This window comes from Candida pseudojiufengensis (genome assembly GCF_024610245.1).
Source record: "Candida pseudojiufengensis strain CBS 10847 chromosome Unknown scaffold14, whole genome shotgun sequence".
Classification (NCBI taxonomy): domain Eukaryota; kingdom Fungi; phylum Ascomycota; class Pichiomycetes; order Serinales; family Debaryomycetaceae; genus Lodderomyces; species Lodderomyces pseudojiufengensis.
This window is the reverse complement of record NW_026261536.1, coordinates 18044-32191: the sequence shown is the minus strand read 5'-3', so window position 1 is coordinate 32191 and position 14148 is coordinate 18044. Positions and strand designations below refer to the sequence as shown.

At 27.6% G+C, this 14148-nt stretch overlaps 4 protein-coding genes across 4 annotated transcripts; 1 reads left to right on the top strand and 3 right to left on the bottom strand. All coding sequences in view use genetic code 12, as the record gives it.

Moving 5' to 3' along the window:
• Positions 1–36: 36 nt before the first annotated feature.
• KGF55_004313 (uncharacterized protein) lies at positions 37–2184 on the bottom strand (the record flags this gene model as incomplete). Its single annotated transcript, XM_051759203.1, has 1 exon — positions 37–2184. The coding sequence occupies one exon, from the start codon at positions 2182–2184 to the stop codon at positions 37–39; it is 2148 nt and encodes a 715-aa protein (XP_051612873.1).
• Positions 2185–2537: 353 nt separating this feature from the next.
• On the bottom strand, positions 2538–3694 carry KGF55_004312 (uncharacterized protein; the record flags this gene model as incomplete). Its single annotated transcript, XM_051759202.1, has 2 exons — positions 2538–3616; positions 3673–3694. 2 exons carry the CDS (start codon positions 3692–3694, stop codon positions 2538–2540), a joined length of 1101 nt encoding a protein of 366 aa, XP_051612872.1.
• Positions 3695–3863: 169 nt separating this feature from the next.
• Positions 3864–4538, top strand: KGF55_004311 (uncharacterized protein; the record flags this gene model as incomplete). Its single annotated transcript, XM_051759201.1, has 1 exon — positions 3864–4538. One exon carries the CDS (start codon positions 3864–3866, stop codon positions 4536–4538), a length of 675 nt encoding a protein of 224 aa, XP_051612871.1.
• A 38-nt stretch (positions 4539–4576) lies between these two features.
• KGF55_004310 (uncharacterized protein) lies at positions 4577–4951 on the bottom strand (the record flags this gene model as incomplete). Its single annotated transcript, XM_051759200.1, has 1 exon — positions 4577–4951. One exon carries the CDS (start codon positions 4949–4951, stop codon positions 4577–4579), a length of 375 nt encoding a protein of 124 aa, XP_051612870.1.
• Positions 4952–14148: the final 9197 nt, after the last annotated feature.

Sequence of the window (14148 nt, the reverse complement as noted above, 5' to 3'; positions counted from 1 at the left end):
TTTCATGTAAATATACATATTAAAGATAAATCAATATCAGCTTTGTAGACATTTTAAAAGTTCTTCTTGTCCTTTAGCTTCCATTAATTTTTTGATTTTTAGTAATTCGTTGAGTTCATTATCAGATAAAGCACTTCCATTAACTTCTTTTTCGACATGTTTTTCCAACTTTGGTTTGTCAATTTTACCATTTATTTTATGATCTTTCTCTTCAAGATTTACTGCTTTCAACAAAGCATCAAGATTTAATTGCTTTGTTAGCTTATTTAATCCATTAACAAAATTAAGTTCCTCAGGATTTTCCTCTAGTCGTTTTTGATATTCGTATTCTTTGTTCTTTTCTAGTATATTTGTTTTATTATCGAATTTATTAATAAAATCTAAAATGATCAGTTTTTCAGGTATCCTATAAGTTTGTAAAATTGAAGAATTTGATTTTGGTATACTAACTAATTTTGATTTTAAATTTGCAGAAACACCATTTGAAGTAGATTCAGTTTGTAAATAACTTGGAATTTGAAATTCTGGATGAATTGCATTTATATCACTACCCCAATCAGCTAAAGTTTCATTTTTTTCATCATTATAAGGTTTAATTTCATCTAATTTATGTTTTGAATTATCTTTATAATAACCATCTGAATCAAATTTAACAACAAAATTTTCCATAGCCATTATTTTTAAAAAATTACTTTTTAAAGATGCTTCCAAAATTTCAGTATCTTTAAATTGTCTTAATTCAGGTAATCCTCTTGGTAATAAATCTTTAATATGATTTGGACATCTCCATTTATCTCCAATTGTTTTTGGACCAAACATAGGATAATCAAGACAATCAACATGATAAATTAATGGACAATAATCACATTTTATTAAAGTTCTATGATTTTGTCCTGAATCTCCACATTTATGACATAGATATGGTTCACCTTTTTCATTATATAAATTTTCAATTTCAAGATCAATGTTTTTATTGAACCCCGGTATTTGTAATGATCCATTAGTTGTCTTTTTAGGTAGATCTGGTTTTTCAGAATCATCTGCATAATCTCCAAAATCACCAGTTTCAACTCCAATAAATGTATCTTCTCTTATTTTTTGAGGTAATTGAAATACTTTTGGATTTCTAATTTGTAAATCATTTAATAATTTACCAAATATTCCTACTTCTTTCCAATTTGGTAATAATTTAGGATTCTTTTTGGCAAAACATTCATGACAAAACCAATCATCTTCAGGTGGTTCTTCCAATGGAGGATCACAACATGTGAAATGAAATGATTTGGGACATGTTTCACAACATATAAATACACCTGGTCTTCCACATGCAAAACAAAAATCATCATTATCTTTATAGGTGTCATCTTCAAATGAATCATTAAAATTGAAATGAGTATTATTATTTTCAACTTTTGTGTTTGGAGCTAGTAGTTTTGAACTTACTGGAGATTTTTTAGGTGATATGATTTTTATCTTTTTTAATGCATTTACTGGTGTTGCTTTATTTATAATTGTTGTTTGTTTAGGAGTTTTAACAACAACTTTTATTTTTTTCGATGGAGATTGTGGTATGTTTTCATTAGGTGAGCGTAATTCACTTTCTTGAACTATATTATGTGTAATAGGAGTTTGTAGATTTGATTTATATTCTTGTTCAATTTTTATGTTATTATCATTTTCTTCATCAATCGAAAGGGATGACTCTCGATTATTTTTATCATTGGTTTCAGAATCTTTCCCTTTTTTCCGTCTTAGTTTTGCTGGCCATAATGATTCTTTCTTTATTTTAGCTGATGGGAATTCTTCCAAAGGTTGTCCTGTATAACTTGGTGTTGGAATAGCTAAATCTGGCTCTATAAATGGTAAAGTAATTGGTTCAACATTTTGAGATTCTTCACTATCTGAAATGACTTGACTTGATAATTCTTTAATGTTTGGACTAGCTGACAATGTTGGAACATTCCCTAGTTGAGCTATTCGTCTTGACTTCCTTTTATTCGAACTATCTGGAGTTTCTGGTGTTTCTATTTCTTCATTTCGTCGTTTGTTATCATTAATTTTTGAATTTTCTTTAGCATTTGATTTTTTAATCTTAACATTTCCATTTGATACCAGCACCGATGATTTTCTCAGACTACCATTGATTGAAGTCGAGCTACTCCGACTACTACTTCTTGATACCATCCAATTATAAATATACTAGCATAAAATTTTTAGGTGAATATGGACGTGATTTGTTTTGTAAGAAAAGTGATTTCGTCTAATGAAACTTTTGAGGAAAAATTATTTTAAGAAAAAAAAATTGTAATAAGGAAAAACCAACAATTGTTGATCTTTTAAATAATTTGTTTCAAAGTAGTAAAGAAATTGTAATATATAAGAGAATCAATGAACTGATAGCTTTTTATGTACATTTTTTAATATGAAAGTTTCATTATCATCATTAAATCATTGAGAAATGCAAACATCGAAAATTTTGAACATAACGTGTTTTAGTTTTAAAAATCATGAAACAAGGAACAATTTAGCGTTCTAAATTAAGTTGATTCTTCCACCTCTTTATATTCTTTATCAGTTTTGTAAAATTCTTCATCAAAAGTTGGTTCAGTATATTTAACAATACCATTCTTAGTAACACCAAAAGTAGTGTAAAATTGAGCAATATATTCACCTTCTTTTTCAGTAACAACGTCATAAGATAATAAAATTTTATGATTAGTTGGTTCAGCTAAACCACCTCTTGCTTTTTTTGGATCATCTAAATTACGAATATTGAATGGGAAAGGATGACCATTATTTTTAGATTTTAATTCACCTAAAATTTTATGAGACATTTTCATTTTTAAAGCATAAGATTCACCAGTTAGTTTATATAATGAAGTTCTAAAATTTGATGGTTTAACTTTACCATCTTTTGAAGTTGAAATTAAAATATCTAAACCATAAACATCATTTATTTCAACTTTATGAGTTTCCATATTTGCTTTATTTTGTTTTGATGGATTTAAAATGATTTCTTTATTTCCATACATTTTTAATCTTTCTTGATTATGAGTTAACATATTTTCAACAGGAGTTACATCAAATGATTTAGCAACTTTACCTATAATATTTGTAATATCCCAATTTTTAGTACCTGGTTTAAAATTACTTAATGCAACTTCTGATGCAGTCCATGCAGCTTTTAATAAATCAGCTTTTTGACCATCAATTGGATGTTCTTTTGAAGCTCCAATAACAAAAGTCTCACCAACAATAGCTGGAAATCCATCTAATTGAACACCTAATTGAATACTTACAACATCTCCATTTTTTAATTCAATATTTGCTTCATCATCTCTTGTAACTGGTGCTAAATGAGCAGGAACATGATTAGGACTTATAGTAGTTGGAAATGCAATACCTTTTGGAATATTTTTTGTTTTTTTAGAATTGAAGACTTTGGATAATTCTTCTTCCAATAATTCATCACCTTTAACTGATAAATCAAAAGTATTTGAACCTTCAATTGCTAATTCTTTAACTTGAGCTATAACTCTATTAGCAATTTTACCTGCAGTTTTATATTTAAAAACAACATCTGAGTTTGCAATTGAGTGATCAACTTCAGTTGGTTCTGGAAGATTAGTTAGTAATTGAAAAACTGAATTGATTGAATTAAGAAAGACATACTTTTGGTAGTAGTGGTAGACATATTTTATTTGTTACTATGGTGTATATGATTATTGGGGAAATTAAAAGGTAATAAATTTTTCAGACGAGTCTCTTCTTTTATGAAATTGTTCCGTAGTGTACTTTATTACAAGATCAAATAATGCAATAAGTTCAACTTCTTATCAACTAACATCAACAAATATGTCTCAATGGCCAATTATATAGTCTGTTTATGTCATTTCTGTGAATTACACGGTCCATCAATAATCATATGTACACAACTAACAACAAAGGATAAAAAGCAAAATTATTTATTACAATCAAATTCTAAAACTACTAATAATTCATGTTTATCATGTCAATTAATTTTACCAGAAAATGTAGTTAATTTGACAACAACTATTGATGATAAAGAATTTATATCAACTCAATATCCAACTTCACAAAAGAGATATGCAGCATTAACAAAATTAGTTATGAAATCTTTATCAGTTGAAACAAATTTAGATTTAACAAAACCAAATTTTTTTGGAGATAATATAAATGGATATTGTATAAATAAAATTTTTAAAATTTATGATATAAATTCAAGAGGTTTAGAAAGAAAATATGGTTTAATATTAATTGGAGATAATGAAATTAAAATTTTACAAAATTGGGATATTATAACATTATATTTTAATGAATTTATTAATTTATTACAATTTAAAATAAATGAAACAAATGAAAAAAATTATATTGAAAATGAAAATCAAAATAATGAAAAATATTTAAGAAGATCAATGATTAGACCAAAACTGTTGATTGAATTAACTAATGATGATCAAATATTCGTAAAATTTCATTTATGGGCTATTGAAGTATTGAAAGATGCAATACGATGAATAAAAATAAATACTTGATATATTATATATATGTATGATTAATGAATTGATTCCTTGTTTATGCCGTTTAATTTATTTAACACTTCTCTAAGTTTTCCAGTTCCATACCATTGAGTTAATTGATCACATCCACCAACATGATTACCATCGATGAAAATATTTGGAACAGTTCTTTGACCAGTAATATCTAATAAACCTTGTTGAATACTTGATCCATTTTGTAACTGATTCAATTCAATTACTTTATAATCAACTGAATATTTATCAAAAATTTGTTTAGCTTTTATACAATATGGGCAATATGATTTTGAATATATGACAATTTTATTTGAATTAATGGTTGATTCTATTGATTTTTTTAGTTCTGGTGTTACTTCTGGACTTTGGAAAAATGAATATATCCATGAAAGCATTTTTGATAGGGATTTATTAAGAGAATATGGTTGATCTAATATTGATATCAAGTTGTACCTTAGATCTTTATCTTTCTTTATCACAAAACGATTCTACATCTCCAATAAAAACATTGGTAGCGTAAATTTATATTCCATATTTTAAGATCTCGTCGAGATATCGTAACGATGTATTTTTTTAGCATTAGCATCATAAACAAACTTCATAGAGGATCTAATTTCTAACCAACTTTGGTTGAATAGTTAGACGGTTCTAACCAGATTTTTTTGTAACAATGTTCTTTTAGTTCATTTGGTGAATCAAACAAAGAAAAAGATTGTTAAGTGGACATAAGTTTTGAATGTACTTTCTATTTGAGAAATAATAGATTCAATTGTAAGCTTCATGTTTTTCCCTTTTTGATTGGTTTTATTGGAATCATGATGTCGGAGTAATATGGATATGAAAAAAAAATTATTATATCCAGCTGCTTGCAAATGAACTGGTGTTTGTTTTAGCATGATGGTATATAAGTGTTTTGTAATTTTGTTAAACAAATCCTTGCATTCGAAATGGTTGAAGGGGGATATTAAGGTATGAGAAAGGTATTGAGAAAGGGATATTCGGACGTCAATTCTTCTCAGTCAAATCGGGGTTAGCTACTATAGCATCAATACGTTTAGTGTCATCACTTTCAACTTCCTAAACATTTAATTTTTCAACTGGAGGTGAAACAGCCCCAAAGATGGTCGTGATGTTTTGAAATTTACCTTGTTGGTGTTTTAATAACTTCGGTTTGACTGAGATGAATTGTTTTTCCAATGAAATCAAAACAAATACTTTAAATCATGAAAAATTTGCTTAAAGCAGTCAAAGGAACATGAATCGAGATAAGAACGATTTTGAAATATCACGGAAGCTACGGATTTGTTAGACATCAATCACCAACTCCAAGGTTAAAGATAATATTTCAAGTGTTGTAAGTTGGGTCTCCATATGATGTTGTGCCAGTTGCCAAAGATAATATTTCAAGTGTCTCCATGTTGTGCCAGTTGTGCGTGTCTAACAAAACTTGAACTATTTTCTTTGGCAACTGGCATAAAATAAGTTGGAGACACAAGACACAACAACTCTTGGGTGATCATTGAGTTAGTAAATATGATTTCCAGATAGACCAAGTAACTACTACATGATAGTATGATTTTCTCACCGAGATGCAAAGATTTTTAGATGGTGACATGTAAAAGCTAATTTGAGATTATATTGCAAGATAGTAAGAATTTAAACGATCTTAAAGTACAAGTTGGAAATATTCAGTTCAAAATCAATGTGATGATAAGCTAAGATCAATTTTTCATGTTGTTCTTAACCTCAATCAATTCCTCAACGTTATTCTCAATTTTTCATGCGGATGTATATCTTTCGTGGTGACTTGAAGTGATATTGATGTAAAGTAGTTTTAAACTTAAGTTCAGAATCAATCTTCCTATGGCTTTGGAGTGAGAGAAAGTTATGACAAATCAAAATACACCATTTAGTATGATTTCATTAGTGTCTGAAGTACCCCTAAACTTCAAATCCCGTCGAATAATTGAATTTACTAATAATGTTCAGACATTTGGAAAGTCCTGAAAGAAACAAGGCGTATTTTATCAAATACAATATAAAAGTAGAGTCCACTTTAGCAAATTTTGTAACTTCCTATATGAGCATATAGCTTTGGAAAACAATAAAAATAATCAAGATTAATGTTATTGTAATATTAATAATAACTATGTAAGAATATGACAAATTATATGTCAAACACAAAACCTTAACTAAATTTTGAAATTTGCTTTTGTAATTTGCTCGTTTTATTGACTTTCTCTAATTCTTGATTTTCGAGCCACTCGATCAAAGTGTTTTCAGTAATTTATCCATTTTTCTTTTTTTTGTAGGCTAATGGTTAGAAGCGAGCAACCCCACTGCATTCTAACCTTACATAAGCGGAACGAATAAATTAATCCGACAAATGAATGGAAAAACTTAGAGTTATGGTTATTACTTGAATTTCGGATTAAATTATAATTTTAAAATGGAATTGAAAATTATTGCATTTCGTTGTTCTAGACTAATTTATGTGTTTTTTAGCCTCTTTCATAATGTTCTAAGGAATTGTTAGCTATCAGATTTAATTATGAAAATACGTGATTGCTCATTGTTTTTGTTAAATAGAATTGTGTATGAGTTATAGATTTTGGAATTTTTAAAAGCATGTTTATAATTTATTCATCCTATCTCTTTCATTTAGGAAATCACAAAAACCAATTCATTAAAGGAGGGGTCTAAAAATAATTGATGGTTGTTTTTTAGTCTCGTGGGACCCATGATCAAAACAAATCGAACTTTCAGACAGTTAATTTTTTAACGAATTGAATGAAAGAAGGCGTTTTAATTGATTTTTTTTTTTTTTTTTGGGAACCTAATAAATCACCGTTATTTTGTGTCATTTGATGAAATCTCGTAAATTGAAATAATTCGTACATTTTACTTTACAGAGATTTTGTGTAATAGATTAGGGAAAAATGGATATACTTAGGTTAATTAATAGACAAGTATTCGGAATATTATGATGTTATCGCCTAATTCCCCCAGATTCATAACCCACCAATACTACTACGGGCGACTGGAAATTCAGACTTTGTATTTGAGGCTGAATTGCTTATAATTGAGGCAAACTGTTGTGATATATAACTTAGAAAAAAGTGTCTGAAAAAAAACTGTTGTAGTTATGATAGATTTCTTAATCCAATAATTCCTAACACGGATCAATTAATATTTACAATTGTTCCATTGATATCCAAATCTCCACTTTTCATATTTTCAGCTTTTTTCATAAACCGCAAGACAATTGAAAGGTTCATACCTTAGCCTTTGTAAACATTGGTTATCTCAAGGATTATTGATAACAATCAATTCGTTTTTTGTAGCTTTCTAGCAATGAATAAAGTTATTTGACTATACAATTGTAAAAACAATACACAATTGAATTTCTTTGATAGAAGATTACGAGAAATTTAGAGCATTAAACCTATTGTTCTAACAATTACTATTCACTATAACACTAAGTAAAAATTAAATTTACGAAAAAAAATAAAAAAAAGTTTATCCATATTTTATACATGGACAACTAATGGTAAGCACAACTTTAGTTTAAAAAAGCACGTTCATTTGCAAACTATAGTCCAACTGGCCTAGAGGGCACTTTGAAAATAAGTTGTTCTAAAAAGTAATTATTACATTAACATAAATATGCCACATTTTCATAATAAGCCAGGTGATGAAATAAGTTAATTGAAGATAAAGAATATTATATTTTGAAGTATTATTTATAAAATTTCTTCTATGTCAAAAGAATATCACTCAATGGATTGAAACGAACACAAAATCTTTGAAATAATTTTATCGATTTACCTCCTATTAATTATGGTTATGTTTTTTCGTTCAAAATTTTTGGTATCTTATGATTGAAGATCAAATTTGCTGAGACGTTGAAAGTGTAACCTATAGAATTTGTGAATTTTCATTTACTTGAAAAAAGCATTCAGGAGAAGAATAGTAAAAGTATGAATTGTAGTCCTGTTGATTTCTCATTGGGAATCGACCCTTAGTCCTTTTACGAATTATTATCTATCTAGATTCTAGATTGTTGATCTTCGTGATACGATCCTGAGACCGGTTTTTTTGCATTAATATAAGACTAGTCGATAATCCAAAAGAAAAATAATATTTAACCTTTATTACAAACCAAAATGTCCGCCTTGAAGAATAACGAAGTTCAAAAGGAACATTATGTTGTAAATCTAATTCTCCAGACTTTTTCATACTATTAATAATTTACGAAATGATGATTATGATCCTTGAGTTTGAAAATATAAGTGGACTTGCTTACTAACTATTATCTAAATACTAAAGATGATAATCGAAATGGGATCATTTGGGAAAGGTAACGAGTGCCAGTGGACAAATCAAACTTTCGTAATTCAAAATTCAAAACTTGATTAGATCCATCTGAATATCTTTACTTCATTCGTAAGGAATTTGCTTTCGACTATCAAGTTTATTCAAACTGAGTATTAATACTGGACCATTACTTTCAATAGAATAATCGTGATGAGATTCAATTAAGTTTGAAATGTATATGGGTTTAGGCTAGAATCGTGAATATCAAACAAACTTCCTCGTTTGAAAATTTCAGTATCATTTTGATAAATATAAAATCATTCATATTCAAAACTGATGCCCTAAGCCTTTTTTTGAATTAAGGGGATTTAATGAGTAATGATGGAAAATCTTAGAACGAACAAATCTGTCATGAAGTATAATGCTAAGGCGTCCATAGATAATAAAGCCAAAAGTATAATTTTTTCCTTATATTATCACCAATACTTGATTCAATTTTTGCAAGGTAGTAATGTACAACATCGTAACTTTATAATTTTGTAGTAAACCGTGAGATCTTAACCATGATTAACTATTAACTATCAAAAAAGTGGGAAATTGTGAAATGAGAATACTTTGATACAATGTTAATGGATAATTGTAATTTCAAATTTTTCTATTTGAGCGTCGTTGGTCAATTGCTTTTATTATGTGAATAAAGAGAAAAAAGGGGATAGTCTTCTAGATTATATTTTAAGGGTAATGTTTTGACAATAGAAATTTTAAAGTTTTTGTATGTAATCATTCATTCTTGAATAGATTACTAAATATCTAAGATTAGACTACAGTAAGTTTAAAGTTTGTTTAAAATTAAAAAAGCTTAGATCTCTATTCTATGAAAATGAAATTAAAATTGAAATTGAAATTGAAATTTTGATTACGGTTTTCTTTAATAATATGTCAAAATATAATTTGAAATTTTGTTCTCTCACATAAAAAAACAATATTTTGTCTGTCTGAATGTTTCATGCATAAACTACTTTACCCTAAAACTAAAAACCTTAATTTTTTTTCTCGGTTTTTGAAAATTTATATTCAATTTCGACTATAACTTAAGATAAAGATAACATTTATTACATGAAGTATTTAATCATTCGATTCCAATTTCAATTGGGTTATGTAAACGTTTCTCTCCCACAAAATCTGGATTTGTTCGTATCTAATCAGGTAAGATTTCTGCTTTATGGTGTTGGTAAAATCTGCGGGTCAAGTCTTCCATGGTTTTGCGCAGTTTATTGCAAGAATTGTGACATGAAATTTGAAAACTGAAAGGATGGGCTTTACCAAGAATTCTAATATGTCTATTGTTTATTGGTCATATTACTTGAAAAATTATAGTAGCTAAACTTAACCTTTATTTTATTAGATTCATTTAAAAATAAATGACATTTACTATGAAATTTAAACTTTTAACCTTCAATGCATTTGAATCTAGTTTGCTCCAACATTTGATATAGACATAAGTAACACTAAACTTTTTTAGATTTTGGCATAGAAGAAAAAATTGTAATTTCAAAATTTAGTCTAATTTATAAAATTTAAAAAACAGTAATTAACGTATAGGGCTGTGGTACTGTTGTCGTTATTGTGCTATCTAATCAATATTTATTTTGGGTTCCTTTCTTTCTGGTTCATATTAATTTGCTCATATCGCCTTCAATTTTGAATCTTGTTTGATGAATCAACTTCTTATCTCGTGACATAGTTAAGTTGATATCGAGTAAGTAGGCTAGTAACACTTGATGTATAAACCTGAATATTAAACACCTTACCCTTCATCTTTTCTCCTTTTCAAATAATATATCAAAATTTATTATTAACTTTCAAATTGAATTACGAGATTTGTACTGCATACAAAAGATTGACTTATATCAACTCGAGAGATCTATGGTCGATGATTCTATAAAAGTTCTTTTTTTTTTTTTTTCCATTCCAGGTTATGTTAAGTCATTATTGCATAATTAAAATAATAATATTCTTAAATTTTGAAAGATAACTGAAAATGGATTAATAATTGAAATGATGGTTATAAAAGTAAGTTAGATTATGTTGACTTCAATAAACGCTAAATTAGTATCAAAAGAATGGTTTAAGGCTTTGTTGCATAGGGTTCGGGCCAACGCAAACAATCTATTGATCAATACGATAATCTTGATTGATGATCATTAAATGGAATAGGGATAAAGTAATTTTTGAAACTAATCAGTTAAATACCTATTTTTAAAATTTTGGGTAAAATGTGGATAACAAAAACAATAGAATAATGTAGATCTTTATTTAACCAAATTGAACAAATTACATTTTCTTAAATTCCGTCTACTTACCGCCCTTTGTTTCTTCTCTCTTTTACATCATTAGGTCTTTTTGTAGTAGATTTGAAGAATTAATCAAGGGGTGATTGGCAAATTCATTTGTATTTGACATTGCCCTCTCATGCTAGAGTAAGTTTGAAAATTTTTCATCCCATACCGTCTGACCTCGAGTATTGAAAAACGTTACTTAACTTGTTTTAAATTCCGAGTCCAATTTTCTTTTTTAATAAAAATAGCTTTGTTTTTCAAAACTTTTTAATTATTTTTCTAATTAAGTAGTACAAAAACAAGATTGACGTCTCTTTTCGGTGTCATTTACGATTAAGGTGATTCGCATATAATTCTAAACTCCTAATCCTTTGGCAAGAATAGTTTCCACCAATAATTATTTTGTGTTTGGGTTCGATAAGTACCAAAAAAGAGATTGAAATGCCTTGATTATGCAATAAGTTTTCAGATTTCATTATTATTGTTTTGTTAAAAATTCGAATTTAGGTCATATTTTCCTAACGTCCTCACAATTGAAAAACCAATAGAACTTATGATTTTTTGATCTTTCCAAAAGGCAAGTCTTTCAAAGACAACTTATCCATCTTTATTAACCTAATCTATTGTTTGAAGTTAACTTTCGCGGGTAGGAACCACATGGTATTATTATCAATTTAAGATACACTAGATATAGAGAATTTCATTTTTATCAATTGATCTAATTAGGTATCAGATACGCTTACCAATTAATTACGTAAACCAAAAACCTTAGATTCAGTCAATTTATTTTCTCGTAAATTGAGTTTCAAATAGAAAAAAAAGTATGGAGTAAGAGATTCAAAATTATCAGACACTGAATTTCTACTAGATAGTTACGTAATCACTGCAAATTAACTAATTAATATGTAACTAGGACTATTTATTATTATATACTTATTATGTCAATTTGAACAATCGAATATGTAAAATTCACAATAAATTCACAATAAATTTAACATAGAAGTGAGAAAAAAAGGGGAATTTTTGAAAGAAAAAAAAAATTTTTGTTGAGACTATTGTTTTTTTTTATAACCACCAATTGAATTGAAAATTTTCCAAATATTGTTCTTTCACAATTAGGCTTGGTTTGTTGCTTTAATTATTGTTGTTCCTCCTATCTTTTTGCGGATTAGGAGTTTCTCGAATAAATGATTAAAACGCCGTAGGCTTCAAAAAAATATATGCTCATGTTCGATTTGTTTCATTTGAAAATTTGAATAGAAAGATCAACATTAGTAAGATCATCTAAGATCCAATATTAGCTCATTTTTTTGAAAATATTATTTTGCTGATAGACAACTAGTAGTAACAAGATTCAAACCAAGAAAATAACTTGTAGTTGACATTTCAATCAATTTATAATAATAATGGGTCTTTTAAATCTCTTATGCTCCTTTGACTTTGAAAGAATTAAATAATAATAATATTCCATATATTTTCTTGACAACTTGTTCAAAGTATTTGAGTCTATTTAGCCTTAAAAAAATATTACTGAAGATTGGAATGGAGTTGTCTACCCTTTATTAAATAAGAAAACTTATATCAAATTCAACCGATTGAACTTGAATTCTTGGTGAATTAACTTAATCGATGAAGTTCAAGTGAGGCTCATCGGCAATCGATGGATAGCTACATCAAAATCTATTCTCGTCAAACCTTTTGTATCAAATCTTGCCATTTAGTTCCATGGCTTTTGGATCTCGCTTGATTAATTCTTTTTGGTTGTTGATTTTTTCTCTATTCCCCCAAATGTCTAAATCATAAAGTACTAACCCAGTTATGAATTTTTCTTTTAAAATGTGATTAGGTTACATTTTATTATTTGAATATGAACGGGCTTTGAATTAATAAAAAAATTGGAGGAACAATAGGATTTTTACTTTAAAAAAAAAAAGATTTAATTTTGACATCTAGTCTAGATTGTTACTTACGGTTTTTAAAAATTTTGACACATTTTTCCATAATCTTAGTATTAGAGTAGTTGATATTTCATCATCATACATCATGTCTCTGTTTTACAATAAAGTTACGAACTTTGATGTTGTTTTTCTCTTGAATTAGCGACTTTCACTGATCTTATCCTATTAAGTTACAAACGCTGACTAAACTAATTTGAGAACTCACGAGTTTACTAAAAAATTTGTAATGGGTATTAATAAAGCTTTAAATAATATCTCCACGTCAATCATTAACCCAACATCATAATCCTAGCCTTTCACTCAACTCAAATACACTTTGACCTTTCAGACAGATTTTGTAGTATATGCTAGATTAAGTGATATCTTCTTCGGTTAAATTTAAACCACTCAAAAAAGAAAACCCAAATCAAATGCAACAAAAACAAAAATCTTGAAATCTACCTTGATCAAAAAAAAAATCGTACAATTTTTTTCAATTTATAGGAATGAAGTACCCGTAATGGATTGATTTTTCTTAGCGCAAGGAATTACCACTAAGAGCTAGCTAATAATAATACTATGATTTATTTCAAAGTTTGAAGTAATTTAAAGTGAGTTGATGTATTTTCTAAACAATTTAGATCTTAGTCATTGCTACCCACTAATAATAAATTATTTTAATTAAGGGTAGAATTGTTAATAACGGTTTTTTGTCTGTTATTTTTGTCAGGATTAATTTAATAAGAAAACTGAAAAATCTCGTAAGCTTGATTATAATTTTTATACCAAGAAGATATTGATGAATTATTCCTAAATAATCATAGTACTTTTGAAATTAATGGTTTAATTTCATCTAACCATTTAAATCCTGACAGGCTAAATACGTGTCGTGAATGTACATTATTTTTTGGTCGTTTTGTAATCATACTTCTACTACATTACTAACTGTCTATCAAAATTGAAATTGAAATTGATTGAATGTATCGTTACATATTGAAT